At 38.6% G+C, this 22830-nt stretch overlaps 1 protein-coding gene across 1 annotated transcript in view; it reads right to left on the bottom strand.

Annotated features, from left to right (window-relative positions):
* The window catches only part of LOC118338911 (E3 ubiquitin-protein ligase SH3RF3-like), an 84734-nt gene that overhangs the window by 34848 nt on the left and 27056 nt on the right, over positions 1–22830 (bottom strand). The window contains 1 exon segment of the mRNA XM_035676370.1: positions 432–707. Coding sequence (XP_035532263.1) covers positions 432–707 — 276 coding nt within the window.

The following is a 22830-nucleotide window of genomic DNA, read 5'->3' as shown; positions in this document are numbered from 1 at the left end:
AGCTCATGTCTATGTAACAAAATTCACAATGTACTAATAAATAACACATCAATCATCAACCTTTGTCAAACAAAGCAGCCTACAGATTTGTTGTGTCTGTTCTAGCTGTGGATTCACCATTTTAATGACAAAATATGGAGTAAAAGGTGAAACTTGCAGTTCCTTTGGGAAGGCAACAAGCCGAACATGTACTTTTTACCCTGCTCTGGTTTACATTCTGAGAACCAATCTGAAGAGTGGAGTCCGTAGTGATAAATTATTAGTGTCCTACAGAGAACCAGCCCGGTTTAACATCACAGATTAAATGTTTTCTTCTACTATGATATTTATGCCGCTGTAAATTCATTTAAATTTATTCCTTATAAAATTCTGATACAAAAACAGTGTGCTCAGGAGAGTGTGTGTGTTCAGCATGTGTGTGTGTGTGTTACCTTGCTGAAGGCCAGACAGTCTTTATCCTGGTCTTTATCTTTGACCTCAAAGTCGTACAGTGCTTTGCCCTGGGGTGGAGTTTGGCTTAGCGGACGCAGCAACTGGATGTAACTAGCAGGCAAGAAACCATGGCAACCGTTGAGCTCGCCGTGGTACCAGTTGTCATCCACCTTGCGTCGCAGGATGATGATGTCACCCTTGGAAAATTGGAGATCGCCTGGTTCTTTTCCTTCGTAGGAGTAGAGGGCTTTACCGCACGGCAGCGCCGGGATATTCTGAAAAACATACACATACAGTACATGCAAACACTTATTGTAACAACAAAGCAATTTTTATAAGATGCATCAAGCAGTAAATATGTCCATTTGTTGCTTACGATGGTGAGGAACAACATGTTGTATATAGTGCTGAGTCATATGTTTTTATGTCCTTGATCCTACATTATTACATTTTCTTATACAGGGTGTTTGTGCCTCTTCAGGCCTCTTAAAATCCTTCAAATAAAACTATCTGAGAAAGAATAAAAAAACTCTCTTATATCTACACTAAAGCCATAACCTGCATGATTCTAATATCCACCATCAATTGTGTAATTAGGGGTCACAACACAAGCCAAGAAGGTTAGGAAACACTAGACTAGAGCAGAGTGCTGTTTTAGAGACTTGCATATTTTGCTCCTACCTTTCAGTTTGTTGTTTCCTATTGGCAGAGAAGATGAGCAGATTACCTGCCTATCATACCCTACACCAGAACACAGGTTCCCAGTGAGAATAGGATGCTCTTCTACGCTGCAGCCGCACACAGTGATTAACATAAAAGGTTAGGTGGCAGGTGTATTTTTACATAAAAATCTTGCATATAGCAGCATTAAGTGCACCTCCACAGAGGATTAAAAGCATTGCTGTCAAGTAGTAGTGCCACTGTGTTGAAATGATGCCAGATAACTACACCTCACAAACCTTAGGGGCGACAATTTCCTGAGTTTACTGTGAACTGCAGTTCATTATATTCTTCCTTTTACGCAGCTGGAAAGTGTTCCTTTTGTGCCATGTCTGGAACAAATCAGTTTCAAGTCTGTTATGTAACAATATAAAATATGTTGTGTGGGTCTATTTGCATTCTTCTCTACTCTTTTCATTTTTACATTTGTGGTGCCCCATATTTGAAGGAACGGACAAATGAGGCAGTGACTCCTGCAGTGATCAGTAAATTAATTTGGGCCTGGGGGGGGGGGGTCAAACTGATTTTAAAGCAACTCAAAACAGGGGAAAATCCAATATGCTGCAAACTGTTGGCCCTGGAGACAAATTTGTAGAGCTTGGATGGTTGGATATGTGCTCCAAGTTTCGTTTTATTCCCCCCAGCAGTATGTGAGATATGACTGGTTATTAAAATGTTTGCCAGGTAATTGCTGCTCCCACCCTGGGCCAAACACAGTAATTTTGAAAATGCCAAAGTGGTATGATGCATGACTCCTTGGAGTATCATCAAAATCAAGTCTGTGGTGTCTTGCTTATCACATGTCAGGGACAAACACACACTGACCCATTTACCCTGCACAAAATGTTTCTTTACATGATGAAAATGATCGAAATGTTTCATTGTAATCAATTCATGGTAAAGTTCTATTAGCAAGTACTGTATTTATATTGAAATTTTACTTTACCACTCCTGGAAAAACAGCTGTCCAATCATAACTTAGCGACGGTAACTAGGCACAGCATCTCCACAGGTTGAAACAGTGCGCATGGTGCTCCAGTAAGAGCTATACTCAGCTGTGGAGTGGAGTATATTTTTGAAGCTGTTCCAAAACCACAAACATAAGGGTAAAACTGTGGGAATGAAATGAACAGTGTCTTTGTCTGGTCTAACATTAACTTTGTTTGTGTGTCTGAGCTTATGCCGACAGTACAAACAATCAAATGAGAAGCCTGCTGTTGTCTACCTTCACCTTAGTGTCATGCTGAGAATGAAGTCGTGACAGGTGTAGCAACAGTAACTAAGGGGAGCAGGGTGTTAATTAAGATGCAGTCCAGTTTTTCATGTTACACGTGGTTAGATTGTGTTTTACAATAAATCAAATCCACAAGCTCATATAGTTTTAACCTGCAGATCAAATAAAAGCCCCATCTCTATACAACCCGTACATACTGTAGATATTCATCATCACATCTATATTCACACCACACACACCCAAACAAACACTTAATACACTCAACACGATCTTGACTGAGACAGGTATTAAAAGGAAGTTTATCTTAAAGATCCAGGTAAACAAACAGCAGCATACAGAAGAGAGAATGCATGAAAGAAATACAACTTCTTTTCTTCCCAGAGAAGGTGTTTACAGACCCACTAACACACACACACATACACACACACACACTCTTTTTATACATTCACATACGAATTGATTCTCCCCAGACGCCACACTGAAGAGAACAGCCAGAGGCTGCACTGACTGTACTGAGATCAGCGGTGACGCAATATGAGGAAATATACACAGGCACACAAAAACAACGAAAAAACACAACACTAGGACCTAGTGCTACTTTAAACTACTACTATTTCTAATGCCACATGAAACTATACTAAACATTATTACATGGCTAAAATAATGAAAGCAAAGCCTGTGGATTCACATTTTAAGTGTCTCGTATCTAGATAAAATGCAGATGTGATTTAATATATTTTCGCTTAAAAGCCACATGTTGGCCTGATCACAAATGTAATTTTGTGTCTTTTTGTTCCTGGGCTACATCAGATCAGCAAATCAGCCTTTCTCCAGTTTGGTGGGATGATACCTCGAGCTGTTTGGAAGTTGTCAAAAATGTCAAAAGAATAACTAAAATGTCTCATCATATATGTTTGAAATAGCTGGATTTCTCATTTCAGTGTAACTTTAGCTGCCATTATCACAGGGAACAGACCCCGTAGAGGCTCCTTCCACAGACTAGATCCTATTGTAGTTACACTTGGGAAGAAGTAAAGCTTACGTATGTTTCTTGGAGAGACGGATGGAGTTACACCTTTCCAACATCTGGCTAGAATGAGTCTCAAACAATCTCCCAAGGTGGTTGGGCAATCAGATTGCAATACTTCTTGCATGCAGGAGAAAGATAAAGCAGAAGTTAAGGAGAAGAGAAGAGGAGGAAGGGAATATACAGCAGAGGAGAGAAAGAGAGAAAGACAGGAGAGATGCAGACCTATAACTGTATAGTCTGGGGTTCGAGATCCAGCAACTGATTTCTTTTCCTAGTTAAATTTATGGTAAGAATACCAAGTAAGCGTTAATGCTGCCTGGATATTATTCACTGGAAAAAATTTTTGTGAGTGATGAAAGTGCTTTGTTGGTACCAAACAGAGGTTGATGGGAGGGTGTCAGGGTGGATAGTGGCTGAACAAAACACAGGACACCAGCGTTAGGGTTTAGGCAACAAAAGCACTTTGGATAACTTTAGTAAAAGGTTGTGCTTTTAGTTAAATGTGAATAAAATCTCTTACCTTAACCATGTGCTGGGAGTGCCTAAACATACCCAGAAAGAAGTTTCATATAAAGAAATATAATTTATAGGACACATGGTTGACCCTGAACCACCATGATAAAGCTGGGAAGCAGTACCCCTAACTCCCTCTATTGCACTGCTGAGGTTCCTCTGAGCAAGGCCATTCACATCAATAGCTCTACTGGAGAAGCTAAATGTCTCCCCTTAAAGAAGAGAGATGTGAGAGGTAGAGTAGTGGAATGGAGGCGAGAGAGAGAAAAGGTACAGGGAGAGGAAAGAGAAAAATAGCACCTCTCAGTTTTTTTCTCACCTATGTTCCTGCTCGCCCTCCTTTTCCTTCTCCCTCTCTACATCTTATCCTTTCTGACTTTGGAGTTATTTTCACCTCTCTCTCTCACTTTTATTCCCTCTTTGTTTCTCCTCCCCTCCGCCAACAGACTGGGGTGATCTCCTAGAGGCTGCTGGTGGGCCTCATCAAGGAACTGCTGGGTTTGCTGCTTGACGCTGGGAGGAGGAAGGTTGCTGAGCTCTCACTGCCGAGGGCATCACCTGCAACTATAGGGGCAGGCTGCTGTCTCTCTCCTCGCTGAGCCTGGGGCAGAAAGGTCAAGCTACATGAAGGAGGCCTATATTTTAAAACGGAAAAAGATCCCACCTGAATCCAAACAATGGGCCAGTTCCGTTACTGGATGTCGTATTATGCTAGTTATTCACTTAGAAGCTGATTAAACGTAGTGTAGGTTGTCATGTTGCAGATCACAAGAGATATTTCACTGCAAGAAAGTTATCCCCAAACTCTCATTTCTTTTTCCAACTGGAAAAACTTCCACTCCCCACCAAACATACAGGTATACTTCAAGTTGCAAATGGAAACATTCTTCTTCTAGGTTCAAATGTGAATAATTGGTACATAGTGCCAGAGTACAGAGTCAGCTCTTCAAAAAAAATCAAATAAAATACCTGAATCTTGAATTTCAGGGGAAAAAAGACATTTTTAAGACTTCAAAGATGTGCTACAATGTTGAATATAAAATCAATGCATGCACCTTTCTTGTTTCCTTTCTCTTCATCTTAACTTTGCTTTCACCCTTGCTCTTTTATTCTCTTGTTCTACCTGCCGAGAAACTTGTGACTATATGGCAGTGCTTTGCTTAGTGTCTTTACTGCACTGTAAAGGCCCTTTAACACATGCACTTTACTCCATAAAGGTTCTGGAAAGTTTACTTGTTATGTTACATTATATTTGAAAAGGACCCCGACTCGCAGTAAAAGTCACTGGTGCTCATAACATTTCAGTAATTCTTCCTTGACAGCTTAAGTGAGAACATAAGGTGCCAACATTAACAGATGCTATAGACAGGGTTATAAATATCTGAATGTACATAGAATATACATAATTATATATTTATATATGATTTATAAGTAAAAATATAGTCCCGCATCTTGTGCCACCTTCTTAAGACAGCAGTGTAATACATTTTACATTATCATGTATATGCACAGGGAAAGAAATAAACATTAAATAAACCATTATATAAATGAAATACTGTGGGTAAACCAATTCCAGCTGCAATTTTGTCGAAGAGATATATTTTAAGCTGTCTTATCCTTTAATATTTTCTTTTTGTTGCAGAGCAGGGTAAAAAAAGAAAACCCTTGGAAATCCGCCTTAGAAAATTGCATTCTACATACACAACAGAATCAAAGTTTACAGCTTTAATTGAACTTCATACAGCATGACAATCCCTGAAAACTTCTTTACCAGAGTCAACAGCATGTGAGTATATTAGGAATTAAATTAAACTTATCTAAGATGTCTTGTTAATTTGAACTATGGTGGCTTGGGTGCTGTCTGTCAGGCTGTGTCAAAGAGGCAACACACAATCTGAGTTAATGACGAAATTGAAGAGACAATTTGTCGTTGCATTTTGGAGACCAAGATATGGTATCTAGTTGGGGCGCTGAAGCAATAATCAGCCATTTGCCTGCAAGTTTTAAATTCATCACTGAAGCAGGCTGCAGAAATAAGTGAAAACACTCTTCTTTGTTGGTGTCATTACTTTCAAACTCACCAGTGTTTTCCTGCTGTGCTGCCACCATAGTGAGAAGAGAAAATAATCTATTCAGAACAGTTATTTCATGAGTGAAAGAGCGGAAATAAATGCCAAAACAACACGGAAAACACTATGCCAGGAATATCGCATCCTATATGTGTGAACAGGGTTTCTTACTGTTGTACCTGTCGAAGGCACTATATTTTCAGCCAACACACACACACATTTCTAATTCAGAATGCTCTCTCACCCCTGTGGTGCAGTAATTAGTGTTTGTGGATTTCTGTAATGGACAGAAGGAGTGTGTGTGTGTGCAAGTGCGTGTGCGTGTGCGTGTGCGTCTGACAGAGAGTCCCCTGCCCTTGGGGACAAACACACAAACACATGAGTCCCTCCATCAACCACTACTGAGACTCCCATCTGTTCAAGTCTCTCAGTGTGTGTGTGTGCTGTAGCCATAAGGTACAGGGAGGTGACTTGTCCAACATGGGACCGACTGCTCCATTCAACAAGGCCTCTATGAAACACACACACACACAAATGAGTTGGTGGTTTACGGATCGATGAGTTGGGCACTGTGGACCTTTTAGACTGACTCAGTACATATTTTTCTACAAAATAGTTTTTTTAAGAAAAAAAAAAAGCACAATTAAAAAATAATTTAAAAATAAATAAAATGCAGTCTAAAAATAAGCTAAATCTGAGCAACCATTCAATGCCAATCGCAAGCACTTGACAGTTTTTGATACTTAGTTTCATTCGTTTTCCTTCTTGGTATGGTTGTGTATGTTACCACATTTTAGAAACTCCATTCATTTATTGTTTATATTTAAATATTATTTTTGAGGCATTTCTGTTTTATTTTAGATAGTGACAGCTGGAGAGAGACAGGGAAGACAGTGGAGAGAGAGAGGGGATGACATGCAGCAAAAGGCCCAGGCTACATTTGAACCGGAGCTGCTGCTGTAAGGACTCGTTACATGGGACTTGCTCTACGAGGTGAGCTACCAGGGCTCCCTGATTAATTCATTCTGAATATAATCTCACACCAAGGTTGCACACTGTCACAACCCAACCATCAATTTTACTGGAACTCTGTATCATATCAGCTCAAAGTGCAAATTAAAAGTATTAACAGTATCTTTTCACCTGTCATCATATCGAACATCTCTATTGTCACATTGTTCTCCCAGACTCTTTAAATGGTGAATGTGTCGATGAGCTGTCTTTGTCAGGTTGAATATAGAACAGGTGCTTTTTTCTGATGACTGGGCAAAAGTGTTAAAGGCAAAGTCTGTCTAAGGGTGTCGAATGTTGTACAGATTGACCCTAATTGGTCAAGGCAAACGTCCACCCAACTAGAGCCGGGGTCTGCTTGAGGTTTCTGCCTGTTAAAGGGAAGTTTTTCCTTGTCACTGTCACTAAGTGCTTGCTCATGGTGGGAATTGTTGGGTGTCTGTAAATAATTTTATACGCCTGCTGCCCTGTTTGAAGTGTCCTGAGATGACTTCAGTTATGATTTGGCCACTATACAAGTAAAGTTGAATGTAAAAATTTAATAGATTATAAAGCAACAGAGACAAATTATTATTTGTGATTTGGGCTATATGAATAAAATTTGACTTGAATTTCTCTCCTGCATGAGAGCAACACATCAGCAGATCCACATATATTGTAAATAGCCGTTCACAGGGTACAAGGGCCTACACTGATTTATCTGTCTTTTATCTGCAGTCACATGGTCAGTGACTGTTTAAAGCAGAAAATTACATCTACATATTTAGGGTCTCTCGAGGTTTCTCTCAAATATTACGTCTCAGTTTGAATAAATTAACCTGAATACATGTGAGTAACTACAGCATAGATTTAATAATACAACGCTGGGTCTGAATAGGACATAAATTTAACTTGACAGCACCCTCCTTAGCTGAGACAACTGCTGGTGTTGTACTGCGCTTTGGTAAAAGTTAATAATGTCACCCACGAGAGCCGCAATCTTTATGCAGTTACTGCAGCTCCTGCACGTCCCCCGTGGCTCCCATTACAAAGACAAAGGCTTTGATGCATTGATTTTACTTACCTTACATGGAGACAGTAATTCAAAGCCATACTCCACAAAACTTTAATATGACTCTACCAAAGGACTAATACAGTATCTCACAAGTAGATTAAAAACATAGATGCTTGAAATATTCTGGTCCACTCACTTGTCTTAAGAGTGTTATAACACAGATTTATTTTTTAAATCATCGTGAGTTATCTGGCAACAAAAACACTTGGCCTGTCTGTTGGTCTGTCAGTCAGTCCACAACTTTGAAATTCTATAAACATATCCATAGCAGTCAGAGGATGAATCATATCTTAGCTAAAAACAACAACTTCTGATACGGCAGCAGCAACACATTTGGGAGAGCCGGTCCACCAAATGTACAACAAGCAGAAATGCAACATCGACTATTACTGCAATATTTCCTCGACCTCCACTAAAACAGTAAACACTTTCACTAAACACTTTATGTTGCTTTCAGTCAGTGTCGGTCTAACTGCTTCAAAGGTCACAACAGCATGTGTCTGGACAAGAGGTTACATTATACGAGTCTGCACAGATTCCACAGGAAGTTTGAGCATTAAAAGGAGAAATCAAACTGCTTTATAAACCATCTGCACACTAACCTACTAGAACAATGCATGATTAATGAAACAGCTGCTGTGGACACAAATATGCATATAAATCTATTTATATGTGTAAATCTATTTATTTATTAGTAAGGGAGAATGGAAAAACAATGTGAATCAAAAGGAGAAACTTCATGGAGTGTGAAATGGAGGTGGCTGTTGTTGATAGTTGAGGCTATATTGGAGGAGAATGAGGCAATATTGCTTGGTGGTCATACCGCTGGTGTGACCAATAAAAGAAAATTTGTTGAATGGCAGCACATCACAGCCTCAATAAATACTCAGAAACCCAACCCTTTCTTTATTCTTTAGTTATATTGAGTTTGAATGCACATCATGTTATGTTTTATTGATAAATCCTTTGTTTTGTATTCTATCTTTGTATTCATCTCTGAAAGTAGAGAATTTCTTAACTACAAAGAATTATATTAAAAGCATTGAGAGCTGAGCTTTTCTGGAAATAATGATAAAATGGTTCTCCAATCAAAATTGATACCATGAAGCATGATACTTGACATGCTGCGCAGTAGTTTCCTCTGGTGGGGTCAGGAGTCACTGGAGCTCCCTGCCCTTAACAAGCGTCTGACTTCTATAACTGGAAACTGTCTCATTGCTGGTGTTGCTCCTCAGAGGGAAGGAGACACAGATCTGACAGCAGATGAAGCCGTGAACTAGATATCCTGCACCATGTTACACACAGTAGGTTATTTCCTACTTCGCTTCTGAGACAAATATTGTTAAGGTTTAGAACATTAAGGTTTATTGCAATACTTAATACTAAACAGAAACAATTCAATTTTAGTCAAGCTAAACTAGGGGTGGATCTAGAGAAATATTCATTCCCTCTAAGAGGGTGGCATGGAGGCTTTAAGGAGTGGCAGAAATAATGCTGATTAAATTCTAAACAATCACATTTGGTTGGAAAAGCCCCCAAATGAGGAAATTTTAACACAAACATTACATTATTGTGGCAAATTAGTAAAGCATTGAATATAAATATCTAAAAGTACCATTAGAAAGCAATACATTTTAAATATATTTTTTCATTGAACTCCATCAAACAATTAATAAATGAATGTGTTAAATTTAACAGCATTTGACACCAGTTTGGCGTGAGTGCGGCCAAAATGCAGGCAACCACACAGCAGTACTGTGGATGAATGCATTCTGTCAAGATGGAAAGCCTGTAGAAAGTCTGTGCTAGAAACACTGTCAGTGGGCGTGGACCAAAATGACTTTTCTGGAGACTGAATCAACTGTTAACTAACTGACCGGACAAATGTACCACTGTCCTTAAGGTCTGCTTCTAGTTAAGTAGATATGCATGCAATTTAAGAGATAAGAGGCACTAAAGTCAAAATACATTGTTGCTCTTTATCGTCATCGTCTGATCAGCTCTTACAGCTGCTCGGCTCAATACATTCCCAGTGGATGTTTTTAAGACTCAAATCTCATACTGAATATTGGAACTCACAAAACTTGGACTGGCTTTGCAAGTCTAGTGAGTTCCCACAGTCTCCAAAATCCTCATGTGCTTGGTTCAAAGGCATGTCAAGTTTGTTTTAATTAAGTTAAATTACAGTAACGGTTTATATTTTTGTAAATGAAGGCAAAGTAGGCTACAATTCCCTACACTACTGAAGACATACATGCTAAGTGGGTGCGTTAACACAACTCATCAATCACCTCCACTACTTTCTTCCCCTTTAAAAGCACTGCTTGCTTGACATCGAAGAAAACGTACGTTCTGGTCTGGGATGTGCAGAATTGCAAGTATGAACATATAGCATCCCAATATACTGCCAAGGAAAAGTCTCGTGTCCATTAAAGTTTCATGAATGTTTAAGGACATATAAACCTTTGGCAGTCACCATGTTTTATGTGAGTTTTATTGCACTACTTTATTTGGTAATCCAAAGGCTAAATACCACTGTAGTAATACCAAAATAGCAGGTGACGAAAGAATTCAGTGATCAAAGTGACAAAATGCGACTTTGTCAGCTTCAGATTGCACTTTTTGCACCTACACAAAAATAGAACTTAATATGTTAACTGTTATGATATTTGGATACACACACCCCTGAGGCTCCTACGCAGTGTTTACAAATTAAGCCAGAAGTTCATTAATATGTAGATATTTTTTCAATACGTGCACAAACAGAAACAAAAGCAAAGTAAACTACAATACACCCACAAAGTGTCACCACACACCTGTGTAGAGTCAACTTCTTGACACTCTTATTATTTTTAAATAAATAATAGAAGAATATTTAAATGCACAATAAAACAGCAGAAAAATATTCATTCTAATTTCAACACACTGCATGGGTATTACAGTAATGTGTGTACTGTCTGTTGAGGACTGAGACTCAATTTTTGAGGTTTCACTTCAAAGGCAAAATTTGCATACTGGGTACAGGATGTGGAGGAGCTTCAGGTTAAGTGAGCTTTGAAGGAAATAAGGAATTAAAGGGACTAAATGGTCTAGTTTGGAGTACTGGAGCACATTCGGTATCCTGGATTCACTCATCTGTCGACTCTATTGCTCGGCAACACTAACATTCCCACGGCAAGCCAGTGAGTGAGAGTGCGTGTGTGTGTGTCTGTGAAGGATGGTAGATGGGACAGGATGTTCCACTCCGCTCATATTCCCATCCATTTTTCCAGCACCAAACCATTTTCTGTCCCCTGTAGTCCATCTATTCACCATCCCCTACAGACATACACACACTCTCTCTCTCTCTCTCTTTAACTGTGATTACTCTGCTCACTCTTCTCTTGCTCACCCGTCCTTGGAGGGGCACTGGGCCATTACAACTTTTTTTTAACGGACTGCGTGTGTGTGTGTGTGTGTGTGCATGAGAGAGAGAGAGAGCGAGAGAGAGAGAGAGAGAGAGCGAGAGAGAGTTTATGTATGTGTATGTGGTAATAGCATAGTAAATCTGCAGAGGTCTTTTTCCACTCTGCTGTTAGAGCGGCATTCTATCACGCTGTGCTGTTTTATTGGAGCAGACACTCAAGTACAACACAAACACACACACACACACACACATTCATGCACAGACAGAAAGGTATTACCTGTGTGATAATGTTAAATTAAATTTAAACAATATTAATAATTCAAGTAAAAATGGAAGAAGAAGTCATAATCTGTTCCCAAACACAGACACACTTCCCAGAGTTGTTGTGGGAGAATCAGTTAATAATAATATGCTGTATTCATTTGAACACAACATGTAAAACAATAAATTATGTCAACATGCAACTACACTCATGCAAATATCTGCACACACATACATACACACACACTCACAGAGGCTGTCTGGCAGTAATTCAGTGCACTATTGATTCACTTTCCATCTATAATTCATGATACAACACACACCTCAGGTGAAGTGGAGACATACACACACACACAGACTGGCAGTTTCTGAGAAGTAGGAAGACGAGAAACAGAACACCAGTCACTGTGTATAAACGTAGACACACAAATACACACATACACAAGTCTAGCCGGCAGCTACCAGGAGTTCATTCATCTCAACCTTGTCTTCACCTCTCTATCACTCCCTCGTTCCTCCCCCTCCATGTCTCATCTCTTTCTTCACTCTCTCAGCAAATCACTCCAACTTAGCAAAGGTGCCACACTTGCCTACTCCCCTCTGATTCTTCCATTCCTCTCTTCCTATCCTAATCTAAAGGAAAGCTCATGGATTGTCTAAAATGAAAACAAGTTTATCCTCTAGCATGGCACTCAAAAATATTATTTAAATGTTGATATTTAAAGAGATTAAATATCTCTGGAGATTATACCAAATGTTTAGCAGTTTGTCCAGTAGTTGTCGAGATGCCTTTGTAGTAAACCGACTGACGGGCTGGCAGACATCAACCTACTTTGACCACTAAAGGGAAAAAAATATCATAGAAGGAAAGTCTTACGATTAATAAAGAACTGACAAAGATACACTCTGTAAAATAACATGAAAAAATACCTAAACGCTCATAGTTATGGCTATTATTGTTCATTTCTCCTGATGAAACAAACTGAAACCTGCAGGGATTACTTCCCACTTCAGAGTAAGAGCCAGCAACAATTTACTATTCCACCCACCGTTTCACAAATCAGCACACTTACACACACACACACACACATATATATATATATACACTATTTTGTACCATATAGACAAAATCCTCTTCAAAAAGTGTGTTTGTTTTCATTAAAATTACTGGGTCAGTGAAGCAGCGTGAACACTGAGCTCAGCAATCAGTGTAAAGTGTTTAGTGGAAGTGTGTAGACGTTCTTGCTGACTCGTTCCCAGTTGGAACGTTAGTGAGTGTCAGCTTGATGCTTTTTCATACATCCTGTGAGTATGTTTGTGAGAATATGTATGTCATGTACTGCATTATAGGTGAGATAAATATACATTGTCAATACATGGTGATGCTTCCTTAGTTTCTTTCAAAAGTCATATATCGTAAGTCTCTTATATGCATTGCAGCATTATAGAATTCAGCGTAGGAAATACATGATCACATGTCATATACATGTCACTAATTAATTTCTACAAACAATAAAAATCTGTGTATTTGTGCCAAGCGTTTGTATTTATGCTAATCAATTCAATTTTATCAAGTAATACTATTAGAAGTATAACATTAGATTTACATTAGATTATTTGATCTGATTAATGTGATAATTGTTAGATTTATCTCATATCTTTGCTCATCTTAAGTAATGATGCCAAATCTTAGAACTGCCTGACCAAAGGCTGTCAACTTCAGTTTCGTGCAACCAACATTTGAGTTGCATCCCTTTTGCAATAAGCAACTGAACTGTTTTTCTCAATTCACGTCAATTTGATTCTCAACCTAGAATTTTGAAAACGTCTACACCATTTAACTGATTTCTATCATGATCACGGCATAGCATCCGGTAATTCTGGATAATATTTCCTGTGTTTTTATGCCCATCTAAGTTAACGTTTGCTTTTCATGTTCAAGTATTTATGTGTTGTGTTTTGTTTACATTGCTGCTGTTTTATTAAATGTGAATACATTTAAGGTGGACTTTCCTGCCATTCTCTTTCTAGAGACTATTAGTGTTTATTATAACACTTGTCTATTATGATAATCAATACACAATAATAATAACAATACAGATCCTACTAATACCTCCCAAAGCTTGGTACTATATAGAGTCCCTCTTGGAATACATTCATATTAACCAAGTGCTTATTCATATTGGAGACATCAAATAAATCTTATATTCCCCCAAAAATACATCTACATCTTTTCCTACATGCCTGAACTATAACACCATCACTATAGTAGATTCAGGTGTGTTACCCTGTTATTCCCACAGCCCACTGTACTGTTTTCTAACATTCAAGCATACTGCTTTTCACAGATAAATAGTAGTATACATGTATGACACACTGCAGAACATATTAAATAATAGGGTATGTTTTTGAATTATGAATACGCGTATGATACTACAAAGGACGAGAAGTAAGACAGAAAAACTGCTACACCCTCCTAGAGGTGAGACAAGCTGTCAAATTGAATTATAATTGTTCATACATGCGCACACAGAAACACAGTTATCTTCAATCTGTCCTGAGACTTTTGTACGATGTCATAAAAACTTTCATCTTCACATTCAATATTCTTTGTGAATACCATCCACGATGTACTTTCATGACTTAATGTCAGGCTCCCCGTATCAAGGGTATTTGACTGAGTGAACGACTGAGAAAGAGGCAATGACAGAAAAAACTAGACAAGGCGCAAATGGGAAGGAGTAGCGACAGCAAGCTTTAGTACAGAAAGCTCAGGGAATGCATGCATATTCATAAGACTCATTTCCATCTGAGCTGTGAGAGAAAGCATGGATATGTAAAAAGGAAGAAAAAAAAACACACATACACATAGAGCAGAGCTTGTTAAATATGCAAGCTGTTCAGTGCCAGTGGAGTTGTGAAAATAATGGATGTCTTACCTGATTGAGTATCCAAAGTGTCGACGCAGGAGATATCAAGGGAGGCAGCGAGGGGGAACAGAAGAGGAGAAGAGAAATAGTATCAATATTTACTGTTAAAATTAATCTTTAAAGAGTCCTAAAATTGAATGTAATTTGAGTATGAACTGTAACAAGTCAACAGATTTTTACAACTACACACATTGTAGTGACTACACCTCCATAAATCATAATGTTGGTATAAAGTTCCACACTTGGAGAACTCTTACAGGCAATTACACAGACAGATAATCTTCAATGTCTTATCACATGAAGCTTTACTGGCGCTATTACATCATTAAACAAATCTTGAAGCTGACACATGATGCAATACCCAACATAAACATGACATGCCCCATATCGACATCGGCAACATGCAGTCTTTATATAGTTTTAACATCTTATGTGCAGTTCCTACAATACAATTCACTTAAACATAATTACTTTTGCTACATATGAATCAATAGCTGAGGAATGTTATATTAACAGGCAGCTGTTTGAAATTTATAATGTGTCATTTTGATGAATATTTTTGCTCTCAGGTCTCTTATTGAAACAAAAACTACCTGATTCAGTGCACTGAATGGAAAAGATGACATAATGATGAAATAGATGAAATAATGATGTTATAAACAGGCATAAAACATTTCATACATACTAACGGAAGTGTCAAAATAGGTTAAAAATCTTTTTTGCTGTGACCATGAATGCCAAATATATACCTAGCAAGAAAATATATCTAGACTGTTTACAGGTAAAGAATATCCCAGCATTATAGAAATATATTTTATTTATATTTAATCACATTTTCGTGACAGGACCAATAGAAAGAAAATGTTATTATTAATATTTATGTTTTCTATTAACTGTTGGCCGTGAGGTTGTTGGACTCCGGTGCAGAACTCTGGTTTGATGAAGTTCTGATGCTCCTATCAGTATCTGTTCATACCATTAGTTGTCAGAAATCATCTAGACTGTTCAGTTTTATTTAGAATTAAATTGTTTTCTATTGCCATTTCTACTCCTTGTGCAGATATGTAAAAGTTCAGTTGCCCACAAAATATACACAATACTATTTATAACACAATACTTAATTAAATGCATAACAAGGTATTATTGTATGTATGTATGTATTTGAAACCGTGTCTTTTTATAAGTTATTGAGGATAAAGCCGAAAAGGATTCAGTTTGTACATGTTCAGAGAGTATTATCAGCTCATATCTAAATAATATATTTGCATTTAGTTACATCCCTGCTTTCAAAATGTTGGAGGCTTATTAGATTTGTCATTGTAAACATGTTATTTCATAAAGTACTCTGGTATTGTGGTGTTTTGGGGCACCACTGTGGAATTTTCTTTCTTTTTATGGTCATCTCTTGTGCTGATTTGAATTTGTTAATTGGTCCCTTTTGGATGCCCTCTCACATCAAGAGTTGCTACAGTATATCCTAATGTAAGAAGACACTTTTCTGTTTACAGTGGTCTGGTCAACTTGTGACAAGAGAAAAAATGACATGAGAATAAGCTTCTGATAGTGTACTTCAAAGTAATAACATAAAAAACGAATGGACAGACCTGTCCATCTCATGTCATTTAATTCCTTTTTCAATCTCCAACCACCTCTCGTTACTGACATGTCACCTTGTCATCTTCGTTGCTGGCAAACTCTATCTGACATTTGAACACAACAGAATTCAGTCCTTGAGGTCAGAGGAGTAGCAGGAAGACGTGGTGAAAAAACCTTGTTAGTAATCTGTCATTAGCACCCAGGGCTCCCACTGTGCTTTCATAATAAAGCTGCTCTTTTCTGCAGCCTTTCGATGTGATTCAAGGAACTGCCCTCATACTGGTAATACTTGAGAACTGACTCAATTATTCACAACTAGAAAGTTTAAATGTGTGTGTGACTTGTTGAAGGCCAAGAGAATACCATTATTGCAGTGCTTAAGTTTCACAGAAGATTTCTAACAGCCTAAAATTCAGCCCTTGTGAACGAGTGATAGAAGAGAATTAGCTATGAGGAGAGAAAGAGATGCAGATGAGGGGGATGGGGGGAGGTGGCAGGTGAGGTTGCTACGGGTGACAGGTTGTCATAGATGTGCCCTTTCTATTGGTCCCCTCCCCTCTCTAGACCCGTTACTGTGGCGACAGGGGGCCTTGAGTGACAGATGGTTGCTGAGGCGTGTCGGCGGTTGTTAAGAGTACTAAATGTGTCAATCACAGTCACAGATATAAAGAGCTTAAAGGATATACGCATGACCCAAAGAAACACAAACCGCAACGAGTTCAAGCGTAGAATATGAACACAAATACGTCTGATATAGTCTCAAGGCAAAGAATGTCAGATTCCCTATGTTCTACAAAAGGGATTTATCAGGTATTTTTTTATTTGTCACATGCAAGATAAAATAACTTGACCACTGGTTTCATGTGCGACCTTTCTCACCCAGTGCATGCTGGGATAGGCTCCAGCACCCCACAACGCCAACCATGACACATAGTTCACTAAATAGATGAATGGATGTACATAAGTAATGAATAATTTAGCAACTCAGCACTAATTACACTATTATTTAATACCTGAGACCGAGCTCTACTGCCAACGCAAAAATGAATGCATGCAACATGTTCACTGCCAATTTACCTTAATGGAAAAAATTTGTATGTATTGTGAATACACCACTCACAGGTTGGATCTTTAAGACACATTTAGTACAAATCCACAAGCACCTTTGTGGTTTCTCTCTTTCTGTTACTACCTCTTGCTAGGGCAGAGAGACCTAAGTGATAGTGACGTATCTGACCATTCAGATAGAGTTAAAGTGTATTGATCTCTCTGTCCGCTGAATGGCCTGGACGTCTGACAAAGATGGGTTAAAATTAATGTACAGAGACAGACATAACAGAAGAGCCTGGTCCAGATATAAAGAAGTTTACAGTTTAATGTAAAAGTTGAATCTACAGAGCTTCATCCTAATGTAAAGGGCTAAACCACATCGGCCAGAGAGAGTGAATGGTATTAACCAAGACTCTCACACTTCAGCGTCAACACAGGGAGTCACAACTTCCAGTTGTCAACACAGATCACTCCAGTACAAACAGTACTGTACATCTATTGCACGTCATCCTCTCTCTCTCTCTCTCTCTCTTCTCTCTCTCTCACACACACACACACAAGCCACAAAAAGCATGTTGCACATCATGCCATGGCACTGAAAAGTTCAAGGAACACAAACTGAGTTCTCCCCTGGAGCTCTACACTTGGTTGAAAAAGGAGCATTTTGTCCTCACGCATGATGGTCAGTCCTCCACACAGTACACCCCCCACCCCAGCCCACACACACACACACACACACACACACACACACACACCTAAACACACACTTGCATTGACCACAGCGATGATTGGAGGGAAAGCTGTTGGTCATAACCAATCAGCTTACAGTTACATGATGACAGCAGTGTCTATCTCATCTATCTTCTCTTCTCAACACCTCCTCCCTGTATGCCTCTATCTTTACATCCACCACCTCCTCCCAACTCCACCTGGCATGTTTCCCTTCTATCACACGTTACATCTCTCTCTTTTCCTGTCTCTCTCTGTCTCCCTCTGCCTATCTTCCTTCCTTCCTGCTCTGTCTCATCCTGTTGCTCTGGGGTGTTATGTTTTTTTCCTGATTTGTCTGGGTATGTTCCTCAATATTCAGTTTCACTTCAAAAACAAAAGTGTTTAATGAGAAATAATACAAATAAGACACTGTAATGTCGGGTCAAATAATAATCATACAGGAAGGACTGATATAGCATAGCATATATCATTCATACATATTGCTTGTAATTCAAATTCAGATCTGGTCATGTTAGTGTGTTTCACCTCTAATATGATGGATATGATGCATTTTATGTTCCTCAAGAACAAATCACTGCTACACTGGCTGGCCACGGAAAAGCCCTCAGGCTTCTCTTTTTGATCAAAGGGCAAACAAGTACAAGTATGAATAATTTCGTTTTTGTTGTCTTCATCCTGGTTTTCGCTGCCGCGCTGTCGGCTTTCTTTTATTGACGGATACCAAAACAGTTGCACTAAAATAAATGATCAATTACCGAAACTGGAGCGAAACTAAAGTTTTTTTCCCCTTTCTAATCTCCTAACATACCTGATTAGTTGTAGTGAAGTGCTTTAAGGCTGTTTAGGCATTATATGGAGTGAAAGGCCATGCAGGTGGAGTAAATTTACCCCAGCAGCACAGAGGTAGACATTTACTGAGATTTAACTGGAGACTTGGGGGTCTTACATCACCGGGAACATGACAAAGAGAGAGAAAGAGAGAAGGAGAGAGAGATAGAGGAAGAGAGGGACTGAAAATACTCTTGACACAGAGTAACAATTTGTTTCATTTCTCCCCTGGCATCATTACTGTACACAACTCCTCTTTCTCTTCTGTACCTTGGGTTTCATCACATTTGTTTTCCAGACCTCTTTAAATCTTAAACCTACAATTACCGTACTAACTTATTTAACTGTGTGAGTTAAGTAGGCTTCACAGTGGTTAGGGAAAACCACGCTGATGTAGTCATATCCACTCGGGGAGAGTTCATTTATGTAACAGCACAACCTCACTCAGCGCTGCTCCACAGAATAGCATACCGCTGATAAACCACTCTTGATTGACAAGCACATGGACGGCCTAAAGGTATGAGCAACAGAGAATCAAGAGAATACAATGGTGTAAGATGTTAAAACAGGTAAATGAGGCTGACAATCAAATCCACACTCCATGCATCACCCATTCTTAAAACTACAAATGAGAGAGAACCCTTAAAAAACTGTTTTCATAAACAGATCACACACACACACACACACACACAAGTAAGAATTTACATTGGCACCACCCAACATAAGTTCCCTTAATGAGTGAATACATTAAAAGAAAATTAACAATGCTGTGTTTGCACATCAGTGTTTCCTTGTAGAGCTTTATTCAAAGCTTGCACAGCCTGCCACAGTCCACTGCAACAAACTGACAATTACATTTCTACCTTGCTTATTGGTAAAATACCACGTCTTGTCTGTCAACTGTTATTTTCATTTTCACTTAAAAAAAATGTTGACATTTTCATCCCAGTTGGTTTGGTGTTTTACTAAATTCATCATATTTGATTGGCAAAAACTTCCTTTTTATACCCGACCATTAAGGTTTTCACAAATACTAAAGGCATTTACTGAAGAAGCAGTGCATAATTGACAGCACATCAGGTGTTTAATGTAGAGTAGAAGGAAATTGATGTGGTTCAGACTGATTTATTTTGAAGACAATCCAGCTTCTTCATGCCATTTGCTACTCTTTGTCGGCTGTAGCTACGGTTATAAGCTGCCAAGAAACATTACCAAGCTAATGAAGCCCAAATTGCTCGGTTTTTGTGAGCGAGATGACAATGTTCACCAAATGATAAGCCACCAGCTGATTTTCTTCTATCTTCTGTACTGGAAACTTTGTTTGAAATAACAGAAGACACAGTCCATGCTAGTAAACCATGCTGGCTTGTACAGACTGTTTGATCATCAGCAATAAACATTGCTGCTTCCCCAGTCAATACTAGAAATTCAATTTTTAATGGAACTCTGGGATATGTATTATGAAAATGAATGTGACCACGAGTTGCAGCCACAGATTTAGCAAAACATAAAAAATAAAAAAAAATCTTTAGGATTAACACTTTTTGCTGAGTAAATGAGTCTGATCCAGTGAAGTGTAGCATACTGCACAAACAAATGTCCCCCCTAAAACCTAATTATTCAAATTATTTAGACACTTTCATACAAATAAAAGTATCAGAACGAAAGCATGACACTTCACCTCTATAAACCACTTTGATTTGTCAGGCACAGAAGAATAACAGCATTAATGTCAGTAACACCTGCTCACTGGCATGACATATGAGGTACCTACTGTACATGGAACAGAGCCATTATCATATTATTGTTCCTGCAAGTCAAAATGACTGCTGTAGGAAAGGTATATTTCTCATATAAAGACACACCTCCTATATACTGTAGGTGTGATTAATTGATAGCATGTACTGTAAAGATTGCCTGCGGTCGTTAATTTAACACTTCATTACAGCTTGTTAGAACTACAGGGGAAAACTCTCAGCTGAGAGAATCCTCTAGGTAATGACTACAGCCAGTGCAAATACTTTATCTGGAGGAGTTTATTCTATGAGACAGACTTGTCAAGTGTTTTACAAAGCACAGGGTCCTATATACTGTGATATTTCTCTTTGGCAAAAACCTTTATGGAGCAGAAATACACCACTGCTGGCTGAGGCTAGGCACACTGTAAACGTGAACATCCTGTTGATTGAAGTCCATCCTCTGAAGAAAGACTGCATTATCTCTTTTTCTTACACATCATTAACGCCAGGAGATGCTTTACTGCCTATTGTAAAAACTGAAACAATCTAACTTTCTGCACTACGCTTCGTTGCATTGCATATTGTTGATAGAGTTTAATGAAACTGCATCACTGAAATGTATCTTAGAGCTACTATATAAAAGCTTTGATCTGCATGAATAAAAGGATAGAAAGACGGTTTCATTTGAAATGACTACAGCAAAATGCAAAGCCCTCAAAACACTTAAGTGGAAAAAAGAAGAAAAGAACAAACAGAATTTGTCCTACATCTAAGCAAGCAGAGTTGAAATAACATGGATCAGTCTGCCTTGAGCTCATTTCTGGACTACTTTACTGTGAAAAATTGAGGGTAAACCTGGGCAGAACTACATCTGAGAAAAGGTGTGCCACGAAATCTTTCATTTTTGGCTGGGATTACAGTAGATGCCTTTTATACGTAGTACAGAAGAGAAGACATTTACAAGGTTTCTCTGTCATGCTCAAATGATTCATTCAAACTTTTGGACCAAAAAGCAAACATTCTTCATGTACGAAGAACTAGATTTCAAGGACCAGAGAAGTTCCTCTCTAGTTAAAAAAAATGAGAATGTACTGTCATTATGAACTTCTGGTTCTCTCCATAATCTCAATTTATGATCAATGACACCTGGTGTTAAGAATATTCTCTCAGTCCCTGAAGAGTAAAAGAGTGAATAACAGATTTAAAAAGGCTTTGATAGAGCAGAGAAAAAGAAATTCACAGGCAAAAATGACACCAATATATATACGTTTTGCCTCTGGCGTGTGTGTGTACTCTTACTACTATCTTTTTAGGATGGAGGATAATGTAGCTTATTGAAAGTTTGCCTTCAGAGGGCACTCTGTAAGCAGGATAACTTCCACCAGCTTTGAGCAATTCTTCAAATTACACAGCTGCAGCCCCGGCAACAATTTATGTTTTGTTTATTGTTTGTTTTCCTGGATTGATTTCCGTCAAAGTAGCATGTGAGTGTGACACTGCTTTGCAGCTGACTGGAAGTCCTGGGTGTTAGGCCCTTCTAACAATGACTTCAGTCACGGCTAAAAATAGAAATGATCAAACAGCAAACTTGGACCACCAGGACACTGAATCTGTCTCCATATTACATCCAAATTAGTTTGTGACTTTTTTTTTCCAGAGGCTATTTTTTCTCAAGCACTTTTGACTTAGATACTTGACAGTTTAGAGTCATATAAAACATGGGAAGATGCATTTCCATATGTAAAACCATGACTAAACATTCTGTATATGAGCAAAGCATAGGAGCTTAACACCAAACAACATAAATACGATCTGATCACTCCTGTGAAACAACTGTCAGTCACTGAGCAAGGGTGTGTCGACACTGACGATACAGTGGAAATAATCTGGACCATTTCAAATCCTCTCTCTTTGGGAAAAGTAAACAGTATTTTTCCTTGTCTTTAAGCAAATCTCCATTTCAAAGTGCACAAAATGCATAATTTTGTGCCCCTTTGCACCTTGCTACTTTGAAATGCTAATGATGGCTGTGGTTCGTGCTTGGTGGTGTGTGTGTGTGTGTGTGTGTGTGAGAACGAGAGAGCATGTGTGATGGAGTGTGATTGGTTTGTATAGCCTTGATGTTGACTGAATGACGTCTCCAGCTCTCATTTGTCCCGTTTGCTCTCATTTGTTACACGAAAACCTCAAATCTCTGAGAACCCCCTCCCCTCTCTCTCTCTCTC

Source organism: Morone saxatilis, unplaced genomic scaffold (assembly GCF_004916995.1).
Source record: "Morone saxatilis isolate NCDOM2014 unplaced genomic scaffold, NCSU_SB_2.0 Contig5, whole genome shotgun sequence".
Classification (NCBI taxonomy): Eukaryota; Metazoa; Chordata; class Actinopteri; family Moronidae; genus Morone; species Morone saxatilis.
The sequence above is the reverse complement of the archived record's forward strand: the minus strand, read 5'-3'. Positions and strand labels throughout refer to the sequence as shown.